General features: G+C 40.9%; 1 protein-coding gene across 2 annotated transcripts in view; it reads left to right on the forward strand.

Moving 5' to 3' along the window:
* The window catches only part of LOC128890478 (uncharacterized), a 493,055-nt gene extending 474,466 nt beyond the window's left edge, over window positions 1-18,589 (forward strand). For both annotated transcript variants that reach the window (XM_054149003.1, XM_054149004.1), the window contains exon 4: window positions 18,332-18,589. In XM_054149003.1, coding sequence (XP_054004978.1) covers window positions 18,332-18,426 — 95 coding nt within the window. In that variant the 3' untranslated portion in view covers window positions 18,427-18,589. The remainder of the gene's footprint in view (window positions 1-18,331) is intronic.
* Window positions 18,590-27,295: the final 8,706 nt, after the last annotated feature.

Consider the following 27,295-nt stretch of genomic DNA (forward strand, 5'->3'; position numbering starts at 1 on the left):
ATTCTAACACATTCAAATTGACAGTATTTTATTAGAGGTAATAATAAACGTAAATAAATTCTTACATGCAATTAATTATGAATTCACCTAGAAAAAATAGTTGAGTACATGCTTTCAAAAATTTTGGCGATGCAGGTAGCCACAAAGTAATATTATAAAAAATATATATATTAATTCTTCAAATTGCCTCGTCAAGATCGCGTTCAACCCCCGATCCTGACGTATTCCCATGAATGAAAACAATCAATTCCCTATTTTTGGCGGCCCTGCGTACGGAAAACCACCGAGTAGATGTTCCGTGTCAGTGTTATGGAGCAGTATGACAGAATGTCGTTAATTTCAAATCGAAGGGAAACTTTCGTTTAAAGCAAACGAGACATTCATGACTGCAGCGACCGTCTGACGAATGCGACAACGTTTACACCACTTCGCAGGAAATCGAGTTAAAGAGAGGAATATTCGAGCTCGAACGTATCCAGTCTGTGTTCATTGATAATATCCCGGAGTGCTCGCCGGATATTACGTAAACTTGTTAATAACGGGTTCCGAAACTATCGATTTTCGGTATCACCCTTAGCTTGTCCGATTTCCTATACATTCGCCACGTATCGCATATTCGTGCAGGCTGCCGGACTAAGAATAGTAGAAGTCGATACGCCATTCAAAACGGGCAAAAGTTCACCTACTTAAACGTGGTTTGACGTTCGGCGAGCTTTCAGACGATTCAAGAACGTTTTGCTTTTGGTACGCCTAACGTTATGAAATTTCCTTGAATTGTTTTGAGAGAAACAAATAAATATGAAGCTGTAGAGGAATTTTTTATATAAAAATGAATCTGCTGTATAAGCTTCTAAATAAATACGCAAGTACAGAGTATTAAAAATTAAATACGAGAATAAAAGCAAATTAATTGAAATTAATAAACTAGTATAGTATAGTAAAGGTACACCAAGGATCGGAAAAAAAAAGATTCGAAAAACGACCAGACGAGCGTTCAGGTCGCAGGAAAAATCGAAAAACGGGAAAATCAACAAATCGACGCGTGCTCGACCGATGAATTCTGATTATTAAGTTTCCCGGCTGTCACCTAGGCCAGCGTAGCGTGTGTCCAATAACACGACAGCACGCTGAGTGAGAAAAGCCCACTCGTCACTTTATCTGTGCCGACGAAACGTTTGAGCACAAGCCCTGGAGCAAGAATTATTTGTTCTACGCGAGAGCTTTATTAGCAAAGGCAATGAAGGTGTTACGCTATTCGTCGGCTTTGTCTTTCGACGAACCAAGTTAATTCGACGCTGCCGTCGTTTCTACGGGTATTCCACCTTACCCGTCTACGAAAATACGCGAAGAAGCAGGAGATATAATAGAAGAAGAATTAACCCGATAGGGGAGAGGGAAGAAGGGAAACCAGAACGAAGCGAGGATAATAAAAAGAAAGTGCTTTCCGCGCAAACTTGTTTAATCGCGCTTTGACGCCGATTGATATTTCGATGCTAATTCTTCCGTCAGTCGATGTTTCGGCTCTAGCGACATTCTAGGAGTACCATTCAGCTTTACTCTGATTATAATTTTGATAAAGTGATCGACAAGGCGAGGCAGGCATATATAACCGCAAGAACGCTGGCCTCAATTATGTAGGTTCATCAGACCCAACGCCACAATGCAGGTAGCCTGATCTACGCTAATTGTCGAGGATAGACAACTTGACCGTCAATCTTGACGTCAAAACGGAATTCCAGTTGGACAGCGAAGACAATTGTCTCTCCCAACGGGTGAATGATGAGTCGAACGTTGAACTATTTCACTTCGTACTTTAAGGAAGGAAATTAAAGGAGATTAAAATTGAAGATCGACAGGATGAGTGGTTTTCCTTGGCAAAAGTTCTTGTACTTAACAGTTTCTGATTTTTACCAGATATTCCCAAGTTCATTAATTGTAATTGTAATCAAGACCGTAACAGGTGTGCTAGTCTTCAAGTTTTGCAATTCTTCTTCGTCACCATTCGATTTCTATCATTAGTTCACTCGATTATAAGTGCATCTAAAAAGTTATACTTTATAGAATTATAATTTATAGAATAAGAATTATAATTCCAACTCTATTTTTGGGAAAACGATCACCAAGACGAGCTTCCCCATACGTCCAAGAACATCTCAATAATTTATAGAGTAAGAATTACAATTACAATTATAATTTTGTGAGAACAATCGCCAAAACGAGCCTCATCATACGTCCAAGAACACCTCCTCAATAATGATGGTTCATCAAATCCACCCCTACCGGGAACTACGTACTTTCATCTACGCTAATCGTCGAGGATGGACAACTTGACCGTCAATCTGGACGTCAGGAAGGAATTCCAGTTAGGCGCCGAAGACAATTGTCGTTTCCTCGAGGACGGTTGATGGGTGGACGGACCAGACGCCGGATTGACGGCGGAGAATTCGCCGTGGTGTGTTACAACAGCGAAACAAGAACGGAACGGCGGGGGATTAGCCGATTATCGATTACGGGGATCGATCTTGCGCGTCGGATAATTGGATTGCGGCTACTTTGTGTACAGGAGTGTAGTACGGTGCACCTGGCTGGTTTAATAACCCCGTGCCCGAGATTCGTTCCCTGTCGGCTGGAATCGACGCGACGAGAACTCTGTAACCCACCCCCGCCTTCGTATGCAACACTGGGATATCGCTTCCTGGTGTACCCGGCCTCGGCGATCGCCTTTGGGGACAATGGGCGTTCAAAGGGCGGCCGCGTAAATCGAACGTGCATGTTTTAAAAGCCCTGACCCGGCCGAGCAAAATTTTCAACTACCCCTGGAAACCGATGTAAATTCCCCGTCGGTCATTTACATCGTTATGGGTTCACCGAGTTCCCGAGTTCGACTTTATCTGCATCCCTTCTCCAATGGGAGACCTATAGGAGACGTCCGACGACTCGTGGGACTGGAGCGTGGAACGAACTGTCGATATCATGGCCCGAAATGGAGCTGCGACGAATACGAGAAAAAGTTTTCGAAAAGTTATGCTCGGAGGGAATGGTGGCTTTGTTTTGGAAGCTAGTTGGTTGGGGTAATTTTCAGCATTAATGGTTGAGCATGTTCTGGTTTGATTTAGGGGTCGATTAGGGGGTCTACTGATGGGGAGAATTTTATGACGCTTAATCTTCTAAATCTTTAGAAGATTTTTCTTATAAATAGGTGATGTTTATGATTCAACGCATTCTGATGCATAAACACAATGTCTTCTAATTTGAATCACCCTCTAATATTTTCCCCAAATTATATTTCTTATCAAACAAAAAAAAAAAGAAGACAAAATTCCATAATTTTGGCAGTCATAATCCTTTCTGCAGGACCCAGCTTCAACTGTTTGCCACGTCGCACCCAATATTACCTCAGAAATAATCACCCGGGGGTATCCTGGCTACGCATCAAGACTTTGCGTTACGAGAATCTCCCATACGCCTTGCAACAGATAAAATGATGCTCCCAGTTGTTGCTGGAACACGGTTTACGTAGAATTCATGTGTTCGTCGGGCACGAGACGCTTTTCCGTGAAAGCAGGTTTGTGTATTCTTCCGTGCATTTCTCGTTTTGCATTGTGCTCCCTTTTGGAAATCATTCCGCATCTCATACACGAATGGATTTTACGAGAAATTCATTATTATTGCGACGCGGGTACGCGAGCGTCTCGATGTTACATTTTTTTTTTTTTTTTTTTTTTTTGTTCACAGAGGAAGTCACGCGAAATGCGAAATTTGAGGAACGTCGTCCGTTTAAATTTGAAATAATAGGTGTCCCCGACGGGATAACCCATCGCGAAAATATTGTCACGTATTGGCGACTCGAGTAATTCTTTTTTGGTCATCTTGAGTGTTTGTAGTTGCTTATTTAAAATAATTTAATATGGAATTTAACATATTTGATTTGATATCATTCTTCTCAAGATCTTCATCTTATTACGATGAATGTTGTATAATATTAGGTTGTCCCAAAAGTTTCTTTCGTTTTATTAATAATTAATACATAAACAATATTTTGTTTTATGTTACATTACAAAATTGTGTACAATTCGTTTCGCTCCGTTACTGTTACAGCATCAATGTCTAAGAAATTAGATTGTCTATTTATATAAACACTGCCACAGAAAATAATTGAATGCAACTCACGAAAGAAACTTTTGGGACATCCTAATATATTAGGTGGATCTAGCATTGGAAATTTCCACGAAAGGCTGTTGATAACGAGGGTGATTACATAATTCATTAAAACTAGAAAGTGCGACCATGTTATAATTTTTCCTAGTACACAGAATTACAACAATGGTATTAAATATTAATCGAAAGTGCAGTATCCAGAAAAAGACTAAAAATCGCTGCGTCTTCGACAACTCGTAACAACTTCTCCAATCGCGACATCAAAGCGATTGTTCCAACCCGCGCCGGAAGTAATATTCGCTTCCCCAGAAGCTACAAATCCTCGTCGCGAAGGTTTTTTCGTGGAAGCACGGTTGGACCGAATTACCGAGAGGATAAAAGGTCGTTGTTCCTGGCGACCGAAGACGCGAAACGACAATACACTGTCACCGCAGGAAACGTTACTGTCTAAATATTCACCGAGCGCCGCAAGACGCGGTTCGATTCCGAAAAGGTGAAATTAGACCCTATCCAATCGAGGAAATGAACTACGCCGGCGGTCTCGTAAAAATATGCAAAAAGAAACTCTCGGCGGATGGGTGGTCCTCTGTAGTTTCTGCAGCCTTCGACAAAAAGAGTTTTAATTTCCGGGACGGGAGAAACCAATGCTTATGTAGTCGGTTACGCGCTGCTGCGCGGATAGCCTCAAACAAAATATTACCAGAGCTTAACGCCCTGTACTTGGCGCAGTCAGCAACTTCGTCCTCCGTCTTCCGTTTTGTCCAACGTGGCCGAGGGGTTGACGCGTTATCATGGGAAAACGACATTTTCCGACCGCTGACGCGTTCCAGTGATACTTTCCTTCTCGTGAGGCAATTTTGTTAACTTGAATATTATTATTTAGTTCCAGATATGGAGATAGAATTTTCTTTTCTTTTTTTATTTTTGAAGCTGTAGACCTAACCCTTGCGATACCATGGCTGCATTTGTTATTTGGAATTGATCTAGGGGAGAGTATTTTGTATCCACCTAATGTAGGGTTCTCCAAAAGGGCTTGTAGAATGTTTATTATTCTTATATGAAGTATACCTTCTTTTCAATGTATTAGGTTGTCCCAAAAGTTTCTTTCGCTTTATTAATAAGTAATACATGCACAATATTTTAGGTTTTATGTTACATTACTGAATTGTGCACGATTCATTTTGCTTCATTACTGTTACAACATGAATATCTATGAAATTAGATTGTCTATTTATATAAACACGGCCACATAAAATAATTGAGTGCAACTCGCGAAAGAAACTTTCGGGACAACCTAATAGTTATTTGAATTTAAAAATACCCTCTTTCTAATTTACCAAGAACAGAAGAAAATATTTTTCCATCTGAAAACCTGGTATAAGTCTCAATTTTTTAAAAATATTTACTCTACATGCTTACTTCTATGTATATTAATTTTGTCACAGTTCTGACTTTAGATCTGCATTAAGTCTGTTTATCTAGAATTTTCTAAACAATAAATCCAATAAAATTATTCCCTCAATCTTCTTTTTAATTTCTACTCTACATACTCCAACATATCTACGTTATTTTCTTCATAGGTCTGATTTAAGATTTTGCTTACTTCCTCGGAACTTGACAGTGCCCCGATCCCAGGGCTCTCCACCTACAAAATCCCTCTCCAGCCCGGCCAATTTCTCGCCTAACCTAGGTTGCATTCGACAAACTCCTAAACATCATTCCCAGCGAGCTCGCTAGTCACGAAACGGCCCTGCAATTCCGGCTACAAGTGCGGGGACTTACTTACCCCAAGACCGGATAAATTTCGTGCTCGTTCCTCGCGGGCTTAAATCGTCCGAAACCACTTACGGCACGTTCGCGAACCGCACGTCGAGGCGTATCGACGCGGTGGTAGCCGACGCGAGGAGGATTCGTCCGTCGTTGCAACGAGCCACGCTCGGCAGGAAGTTGAAAGCGTTACGAGCCCGCCACCGCGACCCGGGACGGTGAGATATTGGCGCAAAAGTTGCCGAGAGAGAAAGACGAGACGAAACTGGCATCCTGCTGACTCGGCTGGCGGACTGGGACTCGCCCTCAGACGTCGCCCCGAGAAAGGAGAAACCTGGAAGCACGCCTGGAACCACCTAACCTCCCTTTCAGCTGCTTCGTCCTCCGGCCACCGACTTTTGTCTCTTTTGCTCTTTTCACGTCTGCCCTTTTCCCAGTCTCTATGTCAGGGCTCTCCCGTCCCGCGGGATCCACGTAATCCTCTTCCATCATTTCGCAACGATGATATGAAAAGAGTACTTACGTGGGTTCAATTATGGTGCCCCATGCCAATAAAAACTCTCACTTTCTCTCTTCGACGCTGGGCTGGCCTTTCGACTACCGCTGCGTCTGTCCCTCTCGAGAGGCCTTTCCCAATTCTGCTACCTAACTTTAATCTTAATACCCGTTATTGTATGGTATCCAAGGGGGAGGAAGAGGAGGATATCACGGGAATATTAAATAGGGAAAGTTTATTGTCGCGGTTGCGGGCTGGTAATCGATTCTAGATATTTTAGAGAGGAGGTCTAGGTCGGAATTTTCGTAATTAAATTACTGTAAGTGGAACAGGATCGGAACGTTTAATTAAAACCGCGTTTCCATGCGTTTTCCCAGAAGTTTCGCTTTATGTTCTTGGTAGATATCGAATGCACAAAATTGTGCGTGTGATACGATATTATGTAGAGAAAGTTCAATTTATTTAATAATTTAATGTATGTTTGCAATTAAATCGATTGGAAGAATTTTTTAATTAATTTAACTTCAAAGTAACTATAATCATTATTTGAAAAGATTTTATAATGCTAGTCGCAAGAAGAGTGAGTTCTATCAAGTGATCCTAAGGATTCTTCGTTTGTGTCCTTGCTGAGTATCAAGTTTGCACAGAATCATACACTGTTTAGGTATTAATACGGATATTATTCAGATATCTTCTTCTACATTAACAGTGACAATTCCTCGGCCAAACTTTATCAGAATCTACTCCACGCATCTCCAACTCGATCGCCGCTAAAAAAGAAAGTTTCACCACCGAAACAATTACCAAAGCACTCGCGAACCAGCGCGCATGCAGTCGATACACCCTCTCGCGTTGCGCGTTTAAGAAGCCTCTCTCGCTGTTTCGTTTTCCGTAATCACTTAATTATTAATCACATTAAGCGAGGCTTTATCAACTCGTAAGTTAATTTGCGCGCGCCGACGGTGATCGCAGTCGATGTTAATAAAGGATAATAAATAATATTATCTTATTACCGGGAGTAAGTAATTGGCGCTTCGCAATTAGCGCCGGTGTTGTCGATGTAACTTCGTCCCCGTTTATGCTCGTTCGACGAGCGGTCACCATGAAAACTAGGAGCATTCTCGGATTATCGATTACGCCCGCGAGCGAGCGTATGCGATCCACCAATTAATCGGAACCTGGCGCAAGGACGGAGAAAGGAACGTCGAGCGAAACAGGTGAAATAGGTTTTGCCCTAATTAAACATAAACCTTCGACCGGAGTTCGTGTTATGCGAGTTTGCAATGCGCGATCGCGGGACTGAGTTTTAGTCGAGCTGCCATTTACCACTGTATGGGAGCAGGGTAATAACACTTGTGATGATTAACTTTCCTCTATTAGCTATGTATAAACTCTATGAGAATATACTACCGATTTAAGGTCAAATATGAAATAAACTCATAATTTTAATACCATTTCAGTTAAAGTAAATAATTATTAAAGAAAATAATTATGATGTATAAATGTTTAAAAATGAGGTTCAAATATGGAATAGATGAGACTAACCATCAAGATGATATTGACAAAATCCGCAGAACTGTAAATAAATATTTTAATTAAATTTCACTCCGCTAGAATTGTTCTGTAGATTATTTAAAGCGTGAAAAAAAGTTGATGGCTGACGGGGAAAAAGTCCTTTCGCGACAGGACGCTGATTACGAATCGAAAATAAAATTCCGCGAACGAATAACTTAATAATTTAATTACAACTCCGTAATTGAAAATTCCGTGCGTTGGATTCGACTTACACCTGCGCGAAGCTTCCTTTCATTTCCGTCGTTAAAGGACATGAAAAAGGCAACTGGGCGAATCTAAGGCGGAAAGGAACACTTCCGGTCAATCTATCCGGCCACCAGCACACTCCCGCGCGTGATCTAGTTTCCGTCGTATAATTACCTGGTATCACAGCCAGAGATAATTAACCGATAAGGGTTGTCAAAGGGAGGAACGGAATGGAGGGGGTGTCATCAAAAATGGATGGAGTTAATCGAGAACAGAAGAGATAATGATTTCGACCTTTCAGCTCCGTCGACTGAAAGCGTCCCGGAAATTAATTGAAACCCCTGTCATAATGCATTCAATGAATACGATATACATTGCTGGAATAACGAGGAGCAAAAAGCACGTTCGAATTAAAAGTACAGAATTTAAATATGTGTGTATATAGTGGAATGGAAAACAGCAAAAGTGAGTAACTTGTCATTTCAAGTATTTGAATTTTATCTTTCAAGCTTAAAATGAATAGCTTGAGTTCTCCAAATCAAGTCTCCTTTGTCGAAGACATTTTTACGTAATTATTTAATTAGAGATCGCATGTCTGATTAATTGAATATCATAATGGTTGAACACAATAGCAAACTAGAGATACGTATTCCCTTTTGCAGGAGACGTTCACGTAATCATTTAATTAAAGCATCGTATTTAATTAATTAAATACATGTACAATTAGTAACCATCCTTTGTTACCAGAGGCTTAAAAGAGAGCTACAACTGGAAAGTCAGGTAGACGAATTTCAATATCCCTCAGCTACTCCGAACCATGTGTACACATATTACTTCGGATGACAACAAATTTTCTGTATCAACGCAGGCGTTGATCATATCGCAATCAATTGAAAATTTGACTAACCGAATAAAAGATTAATCAGTTCTCGAACATTCAAGTTTCTCATAGCATCACAGCCTCTTTTAAAAATAATTTTAATGAAATGATGAATTGATTCGCGTCACAAATTAATCGCGCGCATCACGCGATCTATATTGATCCGATGCTGTTCACCTCTAATTTTACCACGTAAATCCACTCTTCATAAAATCCGACTAACTAAACAGCGCGTCTCTGAATCATCCCGCGAATCATGACCAGCGACGAAACGGCGTTAGAAGAATACCGAGTCACCCTTTTGCCGAAAATATCGAATAATAAAATCGGCGCGCGGCAGAAGGAGCCAGGGGGTCGCAAACGAGCATATCGCGAAACGACTGGCCCTATTAATAGCGAGGGAACGCCGTTTGCTATGTCTTCGTTGTATGTCATCGTTTTATTTTTCCAGCTACTCGCGTGCACGGTCCCTTTCATCTTCGGTACTGCCGTGGAACGATGTATCCCTTGTAGCTCCATCATACGGTTTCTTTCCGACCTCGAGGATGTCGTAAATCGTGCCCGGACACGGCGCAATGCGCACCTTTAGCTGCTATTCGCAGATAGAAGAAACCGCAATGTTCTTCGGGGTTGGCTCGCGGCAGCTGTCCCGCTCGTTGTGCCCGAATAATCGTCGGTAATTTCTCCGGGGCGCCGGTGTATCGGTGCCTTTTGGTGGCTGGCGTCGCGTATGTACCCGTCGGAGTCTGCGTTTCGGTCCTGTAATTAGTTCCCCGTGGACTGAACACGTGCCGCGATGCGTCGAAGGCTGTAATCAGACTTTCGTAGCCAGTTAGCTCGGCGCAGGGCGTTCGATTTATGTCCCACCCTACGCTGTCTGGGTGGATGGAGCGGAAAAACGATGGGAACATCTACGAAGCATTGGGTGTTGTTTTATTGAAGCTTCCTGGGCAGTCTGGGCCGAGAAAACAGAGCAAAGAGATGGGGAGAAATACCTAGCTAATTTCACTTGAAAATTATTGGATGATGCCGAGGAGTGTTTGGAGAGTAAAGACAAATTTCTTCAGATTTTTGGAGGCCTTGGATAGTTAAAATTGTTGAAATGAAGAAGGCGCAGTTTCCAAACGGTGTTCTAAACATTCAAATTTTTAAGAGATGATAAAGAATCCCTCTTTCATTTGATTCAAATTTTTATAGACTTTTGGAGGCCTCGAATAGTAAAACTTCTTGGGTTGAGGAATACTCAATTTGCAAATTATGATAGTAAAAGTAACATTGAGTGTTAATGGGAAGTTGAGTCGGCATTCCTGAAGGTATAACACATTAAAAATCAATTAACAAGCATATGATCAGATTCGGCAGGAGCACTTAGGTTCCACAGCCAGAGGTTGTCAATCAGGCTTCCTACAATTGATCAGGCTTCTTCCTGTTTGAAACCAGCCTACTAAGCAATCACGCTTCTCGGTTAATTAGTCGTAAGAGCATTTTAGGCTTCACAACTGTATCGGAGAAAACTCAAGTTTCATCTCGCGTACCAGTAGTTTGCCAGAAGCACTGTCAACGCCTGTTTGCCATTTGTTATGTAACAAACTTGCGACTTGTCGTTAGTCATGGAAAAATTCCACGCGAAGCCGAAGAAATCGATGAACAAACGAGAATCTCCTGGAATAAGACTGATGGCGAGTGCTGCCACACCTTGCTTGACGATGAAGTCGCCTTGATGATCCCCTAATCAATTTGAGCAACGTACTTTAATCACGATATGGAAAACGTAATCTACAAGCTAAGAATAATACTAATTTTCCAGGAGGTATTTCTGGCTTTAATTTCATAAAATATTGTTCAGAGATAAAATTAACAATAAGAATCATTATTTTCTAATCAATTTCAGCTGCATACAATAAATAGTTGTTCATCCTGATAGATCATCACTGCAAATATTCCTATTTGAATGATACAACATAGATGCAACTATAAGAATAATTTTCCCGAGTCTATTTAAAATACTTGATTGGACCCATCGACGTAAAGGGATGCTTTGCACGTTCCTGTGAAATGCAATCTGCGGATGACTTTAACTTCGCAACGAAGTACACACATACACTATAGAAGACTGTAGCAGATGTAGCGAGTATGCGTGGCAAGCGCAAGGGGAAAGACTATTTCTGTCGTATCTGTCTAATAATGCAAGGCTCTATAGACGTAGTTCTCTGAGAGCTTATATACCAAGTGATCATCCGTTTCAACCTTTAATTTGGAGACAGCGTTATCAGGTATTCAAAAGGGAATGTCAAATGATCTAAAAATATTATATACGGATGTCACAGTCGCACATGTTTCATGAATTATATTAATTTATTAAGGACATGGAATCAAAGATAGCGCACATATATCGCGCGTCTACGTTACTTCCGCTACTGTTCCTCGAAACGGGCGTGATTGTTTCTCTTCTTTTCGTGTAAAGCGATAAAAAGATATGTCACAATATTTAGACCGCATCACGTCAGCGGGAAATGACTGAGTAATTATTATTAGACTCCACCGCAATTAAAACTAAAACTGAATGAAGATAAGTGTTTAGTCATTCCAGTAATATTGTCTAACTATAATGTGAATCACCTGTATATTGTAAAAATTTTGTTCTATTTTATAATCTTCTTAGTTTTATAATAAAATCCTATAGTCTCTTTTGATAAAAACTTTACACGATAATTATTTCCTCCGCTAGGAGACGTCAAAATACCCCAAAACGTAAAGTTTCTAAATAATCTACCCCTGTGCTATCAAAACAAAGTCTAGGCTTTTCAAATCCCCGTTAAAATAATTAATCTCGAGCAAAATGAATCACGTCCATCAAGGATTTTGAAAGGGAAAATAGCCGAACACGTGAATTCCGTGGTTGATCACGGCCGCGCTCGTCTGCTTCGCGAACGAGTGAAATTTATTTTTAATTAACGTGCAAATGAATGCGCCGGCGACCGTTTTCTGCTTATCAGAGGTGCCATTCGTTGGCGTTGATAGCACTCGCGCGTACTGCTCGGAGAGATTATTCGTGTCTCGTGAATCTGTCCGCGAAACGAGTGTCCAGAAAGTGACATGGACATAGTCATCACCAGGTTAAGAAGCGTTAAAACAGAAAATCTGCTTCTCCGATGACTGAATCGCGAATTGGACGCGTCGTCACGTTGATTGACGTGTACCAGCGAATCGAAAATTTGGTATTATTTATGTTTAAAAACGCACGTGGTCGCTACGAGGATCGTTCTTCAAGCTAGTATATGGTAGGACATCTGGTTCGAGTACGTTTCAGTAGATAGAATTGTAATTTGAAATAATTGGACTAGAACTATACGGTATAATCTCTGGTTTGGGTTTCATTTTACTATTTAGTCATACAGCGTATATAGAGGCTTCAACTTGAACAATTCTTCGAAATTCAGATTGATATCAAGAACACGTTCACAAGTTTCTACTTAAAAAAAGAAGAGAACCAAATATTTGATTGCTTCAGGTTTAAAAAGTTGAAGCACGTCTCAAGACTTTACTACAGAGAAACAATGCTTGTTTCCGCTTTAATTTCAATGTTCAACTTTTAATTTTAGCTTTCAATTACACAGTATTCTTTTTTTCTTTAATTTCGTATATTACTCATGCAATACAGTTTGAGAAACACTGGTCCTACACTATAGACGCCCAGGATTGGCCGGATCCCGCGAGCCAGACTTTTAGGAGAATATTTTTTCCAATATAACGCGCACAGCAGTTGGAGCGTTAACGGCTACGCGGGTACCAGAGGGGGATGAAAAAAGCCGAATGCCGTCGTTGAAAAAGCATTGTGTCAGGAAAATTGATTTAACTAAAAAAAAAAAAAAATCGTCATATACCCGTGGCGGATAATACGGGCGCCTATATTACATTAATTAACACCAGCGAAACGCGTATCAACGGCTGTAACGTTAACGCATTAAATCGACCATTTCCGGCTGATTAATTAACGATTGATGACCCTGCGCAGAATAGATGCGTAATAAACTGATTTACGTCGGTGGCAACGACACGCGAATAGTGACAGATATACAGTGAACCACGAAAGTTTCCACCATTCTCAAATGATGGTTTGACGTTAAAAAATGGTGACCGAGACGCGTAAATATCACGATGATGCATGGTAAAATGGAAAAATTGAACCGTTCATTGTACAAATCGATCAATTCCACATTTTTGATAAATCTTAAATTTAAATGTCACAGCACTTGGTATATTCATAACTTTTTATATTTACAATAACTTTCCCGAATAATGAAAGATCCCTTAATAATGATAATGAAATGAAAAATCCCTTCATTTGACAGCGTTTAGATACTTTCTTGGCTCACTGTACCATACACGATTCGCGATGCGTGTAAAGCACAGCTCAGACACGAGCACATCGCGAAATTATCGCGGATCACGACGCGTTTAATTAAACGCTCCGTGTATTTCCAGCCTCGCGAAAGACTCGCAGCGATACAACGCTTATTTGTTCGGACAAATCATACGTATCAGAGGTCGTTGAACATCTTTGTGTCTGGAAGATTGATAGGCCAGGGAACAGATGCTCAGGGTGGGGGAGTGTGTTTTCATGGAATATTACGATAACGTTATTGGTGTGCTTCAGAAGTTAATGTATCCATTGTTCGATCTTCTTTGTTCGCTCGAATTCTCGTGCGACATTTCTGACTGTTACTGGATACTACAAAGGAGATGGATCGTATATTCGTTTATATAATTGTATCTTTGGCATCCTTGTACACATGTGTCTGTATGAATTTGTATTTTATCAAGGAATAAAGTCACGAAGCATTGAATTTTCGAATCAAAACCCTTTTAGAAAGGGGTTGAATTATCGAGTCCCAAAAAATAAACATGCTCAGGTCAAATAGCAAACATGCAAACGATTGGGGATAAAGATGAAGATAAAATGAAGAAAAATAGACGTAGATTAGATGATGATAAAGATAACGATTATTACCAAAACGAGGGATGAGATCGCAGCGATCGCTGACATTTATCAAATCCAGCATAAACGATCTAAATGGGATAAATCTGGGCAATAATTCATTTTATGGCGCTTAAACGCGATCGCTGGCGAAAATAGCGGGGGACGAAGGGGCGAAGGCGAAAGCGTTCCAACGACAGAAGTTTCGCTGGGTGGTAGGCTTGCGCTCGAGCGAGGAAACTTCGCCAGCACGCTCGTCGAACGTAAGAGCCATGAGTGACGCGTAATTACTCGCATCCGAATAGCAGACAACTGGGATTGAAGGGTACCAGGGCCCGGAGTGACAGAGCATGTCAAAGTTAAGCGCACGGTAGAAAAAGATCGTGACACTAATTGCTCGAAAATATATAGACGATTCTGACGGCGGCTCGCGGAAAATCCGCTCGCCTCGCGCTTCTAACGGATCCTGCTCACGTCTTTCTTGCACACCCTGACGAAGACGTTCCCAATAACCGACGAGGGAAACTTCTCTAATCAAATACGTGGCAAAAGCTAGTCGTTTTATTTTATTTTATATTATTAATTTTATTTAACGTCAGTATCGCACGTGAAATACGATAAAAGGCATAGGCGGCGTCGCTGGTGGCTTCACTAGTTCATTTATGATAAAAAATTGTAGAGGAATTACTGCGTGACACCCTCTGTGACAATATTTTCTATATATAAAAGTCACCAAATTAAATTTTAGTTCCATAGCACTTCATGAATATTTGATAAATCACTCCGAAAATATGAAACTAAACAATCGTACCTGCATGCATACACGCGTCCATGTATACAGAATTTTGAAAATTTAATGGTATCAATGCGCCACATATATAGCAGGCAAATTTTTTCGATTTTCTAATAAACCATTCGCGAAACGTAAAACGAAACAAAGACCAACATGCACACGTACACAGATTCATACATCCAGAATTTTATAACCACTATTTTTGTTTACAATTTTGAACGCAGAGCACGTAACAGGGAAAACTTCGAAAAACAAAGGGTACCAACTATCGATCAATAGCAATACTTCCCTATTCATCTCTGGTGTATTCAACTAGACCAGTAATAGGAGACAGTAATTGAGAAGAAGATAAGAATGAAACTATTTTTATAGATTTTAAAATCTTAATAATGGCCTTAAAATCAACCTACAATATTAGTATCGAAAATCAAAGGTTAATATTATAGTCAAATCACTCCTCGAATTATTTCTTCGGTAATACGTCAGTTTCCCGATCTCTAACTTGCCTCTAAAATAAACCAATTTACTCGAAATAGAATTAAATTCCATAGCCAATTTCGTGTTCAATAAAAAATGTAATAATAGCGTATTTTAAGCAACGTTGAAGGATTCGAAGGCTCTACCTTAAGTAACATCTCAGACGGCATTAATAAAATTACGTTCCTTGATATTTTCGCCTTTGCATTTTTAGAAGAATCATAATGCTTCAAATTACGTAAAACAAGTCGAAGAAAGTGTTTCGTCTTCGGCGATTTGGTTCGCAGAATTTATAGCGTGGTGGCTTGCTATTGATGTCTGACCAGTGGCTGGCATATTCTACTTGTAGGTATAATCAGTTGTTTACTGGCTCGGAGACGACACTATCTGAAGTCGAATTAAATACGTTCTCTGCTCAAAGTATATTAATGAATACAATTAATATTTTTGAAAATAGGGATAAACTAGGACAAGGCTGTTGTTTATTATCATATGATATAAAGAAGTCCATAAAATCCTAAGAAATTAAAACGTCTCAGGTTCTCTCTCTCTCAATAGTACAAATAACATTTTACTTCCACATAAAAATTACACGCAATTCAAATTCTCAAATTAAATATATGCATATAAAATTTTACTTATCCGCATTTTTCCGACGATGGAGACGAACCAGCCCTGAATCAGGCCCAAAAAAAAATATTTCTCAACAAGCATGCAGTCTCCAGTCACGCGAAATCGAGCCTACCAGCGCATCCCACGTTTCGTGAAACGAAATAAGTCTCCAAAGTATGCATTAGTCAACTCTGTACGCGACGATCCCGTCGTCTAACAAGCACCCGGTGTTTTAGAAGTACATAAGTTAATAAATCACCGCGAAGCTCGCGGTTCCATAAAGGTAGATGGAAACAAAGTTCCAGGCCGAGTGGCGGGAAACCCGCTTATTCATCCTCGACTCGAAGGAAATCTGGCCCAACCAACCCCTCCACCCCCTCCACCCCCGCAAGCCTCACGACTTCAAGTGCATTCTGTCGGCAATTAAAGTTTTTCAATATATTAAGCGAGAGCAACTCCCTTGCGTGTCTGATGTTTATAGATCGCGTCAGCTGTCGGGTTCACGAAACTACGAATTTTTGGAGATGGTGGGGGGGGGGGGGGGTGGCGGAACAACACGCGGAAGGGCGCAAGGCGAGGGCTCGCAGGAGTCGCGAGTAGCGATTCGGCTCCGGCGTCTCGGGAACACTGAACTTTTCCCACCTCCTGCTAGCAGTTTTCGCGTTTCCCTCACTTTCCATGGGCAATCCGTTTATGCAGCAACCCGTTGCCGTAGGTCGTAACCTTCCGGCGTGTCGAGCTAAGCAGACCGTACCAGACGGCTGCAGATGCGCATCGTCTGCCGCTCGTGCCCAGAGATTTCCGTTCTGACGATTAATCCTGGCGAAACGCTCGCACGTTCTCTGGGATCCTTGGACGCGAATGAAAACACGCCTTAACACTGCTTACGGTTGGGGTAGGGCTTCAAATCGCTGTCCTCAAAAAGTATTATAATGTACCAGAGGTGACAGCGTTGCGTAGATAATAAGTATAGAGGTGAAGGTTTAGAAATAAGAAATAATATTTTAACAAGAAAGTGTGTATATAACAATCTTTATTGTTACGCAATAAAAAGATATGCATGCATACATAGCTGTCCTCGATGACTCGAATAGTAATAAGAGTTGTTTTCCGGGGTATCATGTCGATTCTAACTAGGGAATATAAAATTAAACTGCAGTTTATCTTCATGCACAATCAAGTCTAATGAGAGTCATATTCACATATGTAAGACACTCTTTCAATAATAAATTTTGATTTTCAAATAAACCGGTTACAGCTTCGTGCTCTTCTAAAATTATATAAATGTGTACATAATTATACATACATTTATAGCGAACACAAAAGTATCAATACTCTACATTGTGCAAATAATTCTGAATTCATTGAGTATGTACACATCGATTAAAATTATATAATTCTTTAAAAAAACGTAGGTAAACCAAGTCACATCAACATATAAACTCGACAAAGACCATATCACAGTACATACATTGTCATCCATTAATTTCCACTGAGTAGAACGCACGACAAAAATAATTAAACTCCTGTTCACTGCGAATTTATTTACCCATTGTCCCAACGAGCGTAAAATTAAGCTTGAAACCGCGGCAAAGTCAACGTACAGGGTTGAAAAGCCAAAGCACAGTGTACCGTTTAACGTAGCAAAGCTCATGTTCTCAAGAGTCGAGTGAATGCCACAGGCCGACGCTTATTAAACCGCCCCTAATTATATTTCAATATACGTTCTCGAACGCGGAGTATCAAGAAAGGAGATTCGCCGAGACGAGAAAGGACGATGGTAGTTCGCGAGGGGGGTTTGAGAGGGGGTGGTAGCGGAAACGATGCCAAGGGATGGTACGGCCTGGCTTCCAGGGTGCAACCCCTCTCGACCGCGCTGGTTACCCTCGAGCGCGGAGATGAATTTGCTGCTCGTCGATCCCTCAGTCTCATCACCTTCTCTGCTCTAATTAATAGCTTCGTCATAGATTACCGCGGGATATTAAAATAGCGTTCGGTCCTAGCGCGAATACCGTTTCTTCAGCAGCTTAAAAATCTTCTTAGACGTGAAGCGACCGTGGTTTCTTCCTCCTTCGAATTTAATCTCGATTTTACACGTGATTTAGTTACCGTGATAAAGATTTCGAGCATTTATGGAACTCGTTGCTATGGAAAGTATGTGTAGATAGTATCTAGAACATACATTTCGCACACGAATACAATAATATTAATATTTAATTTTGTGTGAATAATTTTCAACACATGCGTTCAGCATGTGTCTTCTGCTGAATAAATTTATGAGACTAATATTGGAGGCTCGTGCATGGGGTAGTAAAATAATTTTAGAATAAAAATTATTGCTTGGTATTCAATATATGAAATGAGAAAGAAATTCTGTTTTTCTAATGTATTTATGTAATTCTGTTACAGGTAAGTCGATGTCATACACCGATCGTACTTTTATAGAACACGAGTATGTAAGTACTTATAATTACAAAGTTATGTCAACGTTATACATTGTTTAATATAAAAAATAGAATGCTTCAATTAACTCAGAAATGGGCAGAATTTTATTGGAATAATAAATGTCGGAAAAAATCTCTGTATAAAAATTGATCATGCAAATTAAATTGTAATTTTGATTAAACGAATGAAGAGTTTTATTCGAGATTTTTATTTAAATAAATGTCTTGCTAAAAAGAAAAAAAATCTTAATATCAAGTGCAACGTTATCGAGGAGCAACGATGATCGTCACCGGTGTTTCAGGATATTTGATCCGCTCTCATCCCTTCGCGAACGAAGTCGACTACCCCTATTATCCGTGGAAAACGTTCACCCTCTCATCATCCGTTTCACACGTACCCCTTTCACCTTTACTGGCCTCGAAATATCGATTGCCTTGGGCAACGATTCCTGTCGGTGTACGTGTGCGTGCATTACACTTTGGCACAACTTCGCCCGACAGTAATGGCTGTGATTATGGACGAATGATCCCATTAAGGATTACGAGTCTTACAACAAGACTTTTTGGCAGCCCAAACATCGGTTCCAGCAAGAAATCTCTGCCATTTCCGAATTTCTAACAGACCTCCTTAGGCGTTCTTAGTGCCAAGAAGGTGGTATTATAGTTAGCCTGCTTGCAAATACCTTTTGATAATGCAGGAAGATTTAACAGATCTGCATGGCTTCAGATTCTGGTTTGATGTTGATACTGGTTGATTGCTCATTAGCAATTCAAGTGGAATTATTAGAAGGTTGAGGATAACTTGTGCTGGACGTTGTGTGTTATTCTTAAGGAGTAATCCTGGATGAAATTAATAGGTTAGTTTAAGAAAATTCTACTCTTAAAATTAATTAATGGAATAATGCAATTTCCCGTATATTCTTTCTAAAGTAATATAATTAATATAAATGTATATTGTTTATCTTCTGATCTACATACTCGATCAAAAGATCTCGAAAATATAAATTCAACTGACCCTTATGATGAAAATTGAATTCAACTTGATATTCTCTGAAAACAAAAGCAATATATTTTCTAGAAATTTCAAAACAAACATCCACGAAGTTGAGTAACCCACGTCTCCCCTCGCAACGCGTTCGAGTCGATATCGATCGAATTCGGGGATTGTTATTCGAGCAATTCCATACATCCTGCTTTTTCAATAAAATAAAGAAATTCTTCACCGCGCGGAATCGAACCGTTGAAACGCCATTTTCTTTCCATAGTGTATTTTTCTGTTTCCAATGGACCAATCTGCATATATTCGATCGCCCAGAATTCAGATACGATATACACGTTCCCCCAGTTTTCCCAAACGACTGAAAGATCGAAAGGATTCGACCGTTGAATGAATTTTCGAACTTTTCCCGGACCGTTTGACCGTACGCAAACGTTTCGACGTTATGAACAGCTCGAAGTGGATTGTTCCGAATGTGATTTTCGATGGACGCCAAAAAAAAAGGGGAATCTTCTAGTACCTGGTGCGTTTTTGACGGTAAACAACGGCATCAGATTGCAGTTTGAAAATCTGGTACAAGTGCGAGCAATCTTGCAACTAGCAAAAAAAAAAAGGCTCGCAAAGTGTGTCACACAATCCATCACTCGTTAAACGCAGCTGTGCTCCCCGATTTCCATTGTCTGTGCACCTGCTGTTGCATGTTTCCGCCGAATACTCTGCCGCCGTATTTCAACTAACATTTTCTAACTCATAGAAATGTCCGTTTGAAGTTCGCACGCGCGATCTCCGCCGATGGAAATTCGACACCTCGAAAATTCAACGAAATTGGAAACTTGGCGGAAATGTCGCTCGGGCGATATTAATGACTATTTTTCATTTCGACAGTGGGAAGGGGGTGAAAACATCCCGAAGAAATGTTCAGCTTTCCTGTCGTCGTGGATATTTTTAACTGTGAAATTAAATTAAATAAAGTTATGAAAAATTTTAAAGGGAATTTATTAGGTGTATCGTATTGAGCATAATTGACCTTCTTTCAGCCAAGTCAGACTTTTTATTTTATTGTTTGGTCTTTTTATTATTGAGAATAACTTTTGAAATCCAAAACTTTAAATTAAATATTTTGTTAAATTAAATATACGCCTTGAATTAATTATCTCGAGTATTATATTGTTTAAAAAGTATATATGTAGCGAGTCGTGCTATGATTAATTGTTCACGTTTAATTAATTATTAAAGATCTAGGAATAGAGGTATCATGAGGTAACTTATTCGTTTTGTAGTACACACGCCCAACCTAACGAGGTATGGATCGTTCGTCATACTATAGCAAGTACCGCTTCATCCCAAGCACATTATTTGGCTATCTCTTTATCTACCTATTTACCTGCAGAGCTGTACTCGTGCATATCGATTCGCATGACCCCATCGAAACGTAATGACTGTAACGAACATTTGTGTCAAGCGGTACCGGTTATCGCCGATAAGTAACCACACTTCTGACCCTACATCAACGTGAAAATAAAGTATAATATTCTGACAACGCAGAAATTTGCGAGAAACTATTCGACCTAATATTTGTTTAGAAAAACAAACAATAAAATAAAAAATCTCGGCTGGCTGCTTGAAGGTTAATTACCTTCGGTAAACCCACTTGAAATTAAAAGGCCCTTAGGGTGATTTATCACGTTCTCTCAAATTAAAAAAAAAATTCAAGGAGACCAAGAACGACGTTACGTATTATGTTTAAAGCACTTAAAAATCTTTCCGAGCACTCGAAAACATTCCCAGGGTCGCCTGTAATTAATTTCGCGTTGTCGTAACAATTTATTAAACATTTCCCCAGCGGTGTGCGCGCAACAGTCTCACCTCCCTGAAAAACGTCGTCGCCGCGCGCGGAGTTTTTTGCTCGTTCGGGCTCGATGACGTGAAAAAGCCCCGACGGTGATTAATTATTCTTTTAATGAAAGAGTTAGGCCGGACGAAAAGAAAAACAGTGTATACAACATTCCCTGGCCATTGTCTCATGCTCGTTTCTCCGCTTGCCACTTCGAACGACACGCCGTCGAGGTATTTGCACCTTCGGCATGAAAGACGAGGGTGGTCGGAATGATTAACGACCGAGTGGAGTTTTGATTGTGGTAGCTCAGAGGGTGGCCCGTCATGCAATTAGAAGATGAATCATTTGTAGCTCGGAATCGCGGTAATCCGGCGAGAGGATCGCGAGAGAGAGTGAAATCGAGATTCGGAGAGAAAATCATCATGAATAATTATTGCTCCACTTTGGGCATACTTAACGTGCAGCTCGAAATAATAATTTAGTAGAATGGAACCTAATACCTACCGTGATTATAAAGGGTTTTCTGGAAAAGTGCATTAGGATTTTGTTTTTTAATAAAAGGTGGAAGATGATGATTGAGTGGCAAGCTCTGTGATTAATCTTTATTTTGAAAGATCTACTTACGAAGAATCTCCGCCTCAGAAGAGAATTTTCTACAGAATACTAAATAATACGTTGATTTCTATATATTATTGCTGGGTGTATCAAAAATCTTGTCTGTTTCTTCAAAGTGAGCTTTGTGGAATTAAACCTGCGATTATAAGAGCTATAAATAAGCTACAGTTAAATGAAGTGTTAAAATACAAAATCCTAGCGCCCCTTTTGGAACACCACTATACAGGGTGTCCCAACCTAAGTGATACAGAGCTCTAACTCCAAAACTATCGGCCGAATGCAAAATTTCAAATATGGAAATTGTATGGTAAAATGGGGCTCATGTTTCAACGTGAAGGAATTTTTGTTAACTTTGTTATTCAACGTGATATGATGGTCAAGCCCAGAATATTGGGATTCTTCCCATTTTCCTTCGTTGGGCCTAGAATCTCAAACGAGACCCCCCGTAACGATTTCAAGAACCGCATGATGCTTACTGCGTCAATGGGACCGCCCGGGGCCGAACCGAGTTTTCTCCTTGGAAATGAGCAAACTTTGAAGCGTTATAGCTTGAAAACCAATAAAAATCGGGTAAATACATTAAAGCTTAATGAATTCGTCTTGAAAAGTACTATCGCATGGTATAAAAAAAAATATATACTTACATTTGAAAAACGAAACTTGACCATCATATCTCGTTAAATAACAAAGTTAAGAAAAATTCCTTCACGCTGAAACATGAGACCCATTTTACCATGCAATTTCCATGTTTGAAATTTTCCATTCGGCCGATAGTTTTGGAGTTAGAGCTCTGTATTATTTAGGCTAAGACACCTTGTATGTCTCTCAGATACCCACCCCCTTTATGCCAGCCCATTCATATTTCTCTTGCCCGTAGTTTCGCCCGAGTAGCCCCGACCACAGGTGTAATACGATCCGAACCGATTGATACGCTTCTGTCGAGTATTTTCTTTTTCTCGGACCTCTTTCTCCTTTCACTATCTGTCCTTTTCTACGTTCGACGCTCGGCACGTGTCACGTGTAAACAGATAAAAACCTCAAGTGAAATGTTTTGGGTCTCCGATTTTGCATGCCTCCTTCAGTCGCTACGGTATCTTCTAATGTTTTGCCAACAAACTTCGAGCGTAGAGAAGGACAGCGAATGAAGAAGAGGACGGAGCGTAGTAACACAGACATGTAGTAAATATGATGCGAATCACGTCGTGTTTGGTCTCATTTTAATCAGAAAAATGTCAGGAATATGATGGTAACAGTTTTACAACAAAAATGGTAATAATAAAAAAAAGTTTGATCGTTTGCGTTAGCATTGTCTCATCGAGATATTCGACCCCAAATCATGTTACTGTCCATTTATCGTAGAGAAACTTGTGCGTTTAAGGAGACCCGTTGAATTATATATTTTTTATAATACAAAAAAGACACGTCAAAAGTAGATATTTCGAACAAAGGTTTAATTTTCTCCCTCTTACGTGGTAACTATAGAGCTCCCAAGAAACAGTTTCGAGTCCTATTTACGCGTAAATTAATTTTCACCACTCCATTATGCGAAGCAACAATGCACATACAGTGTATATGTGGCACACTCACGATACGCTACAGTGTCGGGCGAATTTACAACTCGTAGCCCTGGCGACACGCTCAACACTTGTATTTTGCCCCTGTTCCGCCACGCCTCGAAATTGCGTCTGTCATTTGTACGCCAAATTATGCATTATACATCATGTCGCTGGAAAGGATTCAACAGAAATTCTAAACCAGGCCATCGCCAGCGATATAGCAGTCACTGGACTGCCAGCTAACTTTCTGTCTCTGTGAATTTTCGGCGAGTTCACCTTGGAGATGATTAGAATTTTTCGAAAAATAGTTAGCCTAGGTTTGAATGTCACTTCCAATTGTTTAATTAAAAAACATAGTATTTCCCCATACAAAATGGTAATCTTCTCACTTTCCAATTTAATCACCAGGTAATCAGTAATAGTAAGTTGCAATTAATCCACTGGATGGAAAAGTAAAATCGATTGTGCTGAATATGATAAGTATAATGCTGATTTCGTGTATTCATGGCGTGTGCTAATACGAGGAAAACGTATGCAAAACGTATACGGAATATATTTCGTTAATTATTATAACAGTATTAATATTTGATTAGAATAATATTAAATTCTTCATTAACATGTGTTCTTCGTGTTCACGCACCCTATAAATGCATAAACATCCGCGGTCTAATTACATTTTATATTTTGCTCCGCGCGTAACAAGAACGTTCACAAAAAGCTCGCGGTACTCGAACGATAACTCGAATCGCATGGTTACGCGAAAATTTCTCGTTTCAAAGCCGCGGCTCGTCGAGTCCCCTGGAAGAAAGTTAGCAGACGAATCAAATCGAGATCTCAAGCCTTTCCACCCATACAGCAATTCGGTTTAATTAATCTCGCTGGCTGGCTGGAGTAAGTTGAACTCATCTCTTAATTAGCCGACGACAATGCTTGCTTAATCGTCTTACGTGTCATAATTAGCGTGTCTCCGCGACAATTACCACGAGGAGATTTCGCAAGTCGTTGAAGCGCCGTGTATGAACGTGCGAGGCGTCGAAATAAAATGACTGCGGTCTGTGTTTTCTAACGTCGCGACGACGAGGAGGATTAGGAACGGGCCCTTTGTCGCAACAGAGACGGAAATTATTCCATTACAGTCCGCAGAGCTGACACGACGGAAAATATTAATCGCGTTAACGTGAAATATTTAGCCAGAAATTACTCTTTCACAACCTCATTAGGTATTAAAATGTTTAACGATCGCGTGAAATAGGGGTTTAACACGAGCAGACTTAACGTGATTATTGCGCACGATTGTTCCGCAGACGCGATGAGTCGCGGAGGCGAAACGATGATAAGGATCGCCGCACTTGCAGCTAATGGGAACGATTAACGCGCCGTTCGGAGATTCAGAAGTGAAAAACTCGCGTTTCTAAGGCTCCGGTCGATAAAAAAGAAGAGATCCGAGTCGGTCGTGTTAGAAAAGTCGAGATAAATACATTGTTCAATCGCTCCAAGTGGCGATTGTCCATTAAGCGTCGCGAATATTTGCCACTTGGGTGTTCTCACTCGTGTTTGAGAGCAACACGACGCCCCGGCGGATATTTTTACCCGATCAGGCGTAATTGATAGAAGAGCTCGGCTATTTTGATTTCGGGATAAGCGAGCCGGTAAGCGAAACGGTCTTGATGAAGATCGATTTCCGTGTAATCGGATGCTGCACGCTCTGGCGCCGGTAATTTATGGCTTCTCGTTCGATCGACCGTTTAGAAGTCAAACGTGTTTCACGGCTCGCGTTCAAGTTGATCTAACGAGGAGCGAATGAAATTTAATGGGACCGCGCATACATATTGCAGCGTGGTTTTGCTATTCTGGAATTATTTAGTTTATAGCAGGCCGATGGGGGGAAGAAGAGAAATGGCTTCCCTAATCCCAATGGTATGAACTAAATATTTATAAATAAATAAATACATAACATGTATACAAATAATACGTGGTGTGTATTTATTTTTATACTTTGGTCCCTAGTTTAGGGCATCTTCAAAAAAGGTGTTTTCAATGTGTGAATACAATCAATACAAAAATTTCATCTGGCACTGAAAGGACCAATACACTAGTAGAAGCAACCACCGTCCAATTTACGTGTGGTAGATCTACCAGTGACACCTGAAGAACACAGATGACATGTATCTATCGAACGATAAATTTTCTCATCCAAGTTCGCAGATAAATCAGCGCAGCTGTTCCAGGCACTGCACACGTGCGGAAAGAATCCTTTCTGCCTCCGCGAGGAGCATCTCCACAAAAGTGTTAAAGTCTGCCGAAGGAGGGCCTGTCAACAACAGATACAACAAATTCTCTGTCGCTTTGTTTCCCAGGGAAGAACAGACGCTTTCATCCCGGTCTACGCGCTTGTGGCACTTCTGTTGATCCGCGAACGAGACGAATCGTAAAGAGCGTAAAAGAGAACGCCCAGGAAGAATCCCGGCGTTGGGAAACAACGTAATGGGCGGGAATGGATGGTAAGCCGTGCTGCAGACAACGGTCGATCTTCGACCTCTTCCGCGGAGTGTCTTTCGAGACGAACGGGACACGATAGGCAACGACGACGTCAAGACAATGACGCTGCTTGATCCCCGGGCTCTCGGGGAACGACGATGGCGTATATATCCGCGGCTGTGGCTCGAGTGAGCTTTCATTGCCTGCTGCGATCTCGAGATAAACAATCGACGGCATTGTGAAGGCGGACTGGCGTGCATACAGGGACCCTGGTCGACTCTTGCGCGTGTGCTCGTCCACGTCTTGGCTTTTTCCCCTCTTTCTGGCTCGGTGTTCTTTGCGCTCGCACGAAAGAACGTGGCCTGGGCACAGTGCTCGGCTTGTGCCGGTCCAGCTGGTCGCGACTCAACGCTCCACCGATCCCCCGTTGCCGAAGGAAACGCGAAATGTAAAAAAGGACCCGCGCCACTCGGCCCCGCGACTCGACCGTAAGACCAGAATGCAAAGCTCAGGCGAGTTACACGGTAGGGCGTGTTAAAAGAATCTTTCTAGTCTCTAGAATCGAATTAGAGGATATATTCCATTTAAGGTTCGTAAAATATAACGAAAATATTTTGAATGTAGCATTTCGTCGTATTTCGTCGTATTTCGTCGTATTTCGTCGTATCTTGTCGTCAGGCCTCAACGTTCGGCTTGCTAATTCAGTTTATACAATTCTTGTCGTGCGATACGTTAGAACGTACATTCTGTTTAATAGAAATATAAATTTTGTTGATTTACCATATCGAATTTGTAATGTAACAGTATATTAGATAATGTCCGAATATTAATACGAGCCACTGTATATGATATAATGTCCACAAATTCCATAAACGAAAAGGGACTCGAATGTTTCAATTACTAGAAATATTCAATACGAAGAGTGTCAACTACTAAAACAATTTTCCAGCCCTCCCGGATCTGTACACCGTGTAGATTTCCACGCACTCCCAAGTCCACAAAAGAAACCAGCCCGTTTCCCTCGAACGTTTCTCTGTCAAGCTCGCCCAGGTCTCGATGCGCATTTATTCCCCTCCTCCCACAGTCCGCATGCAAAACTCATAACTTCCTGCCTTTCGCGGGGTCTCCTTCGCTAACGAGCGCACGAGGTACTAATCAATTCCCTCTCCTCTCCCGCGTTCTCTCTCGCCGTCCATGCTCATTTTTATGAAGCGGTCGCTCTAGCGCCGAGAACACGAGACAGAGAGTACATACCTGACGGTAATTCCCCGAGCGGCGTAACCGACTATCCGCAGGGAGTTCGAATGCTGCCAGGGCAGCGGCCGATCCTCCGCGGATAAAGGGTTGCTCGTGGATGATGTAGTGCCATGTTTATTGCGTCCTATTTGCTCCTCCGCCATCAACGTGGCCGCAATAGCGCGAGCCAGACGACACACGTAGGTGCGC

This window comes from Hylaeus anthracinus, unplaced genomic scaffold (genome assembly GCF_026225885.1).
Source record: "Hylaeus anthracinus isolate JK02 unplaced genomic scaffold, UHH_iyHylAnth1.0_haploid 12000, whole genome shotgun sequence".
Taxonomy (NCBI): Eukaryota; Metazoa; Arthropoda; class Insecta; order Hymenoptera; family Colletidae; genus Hylaeus; species Hylaeus anthracinus.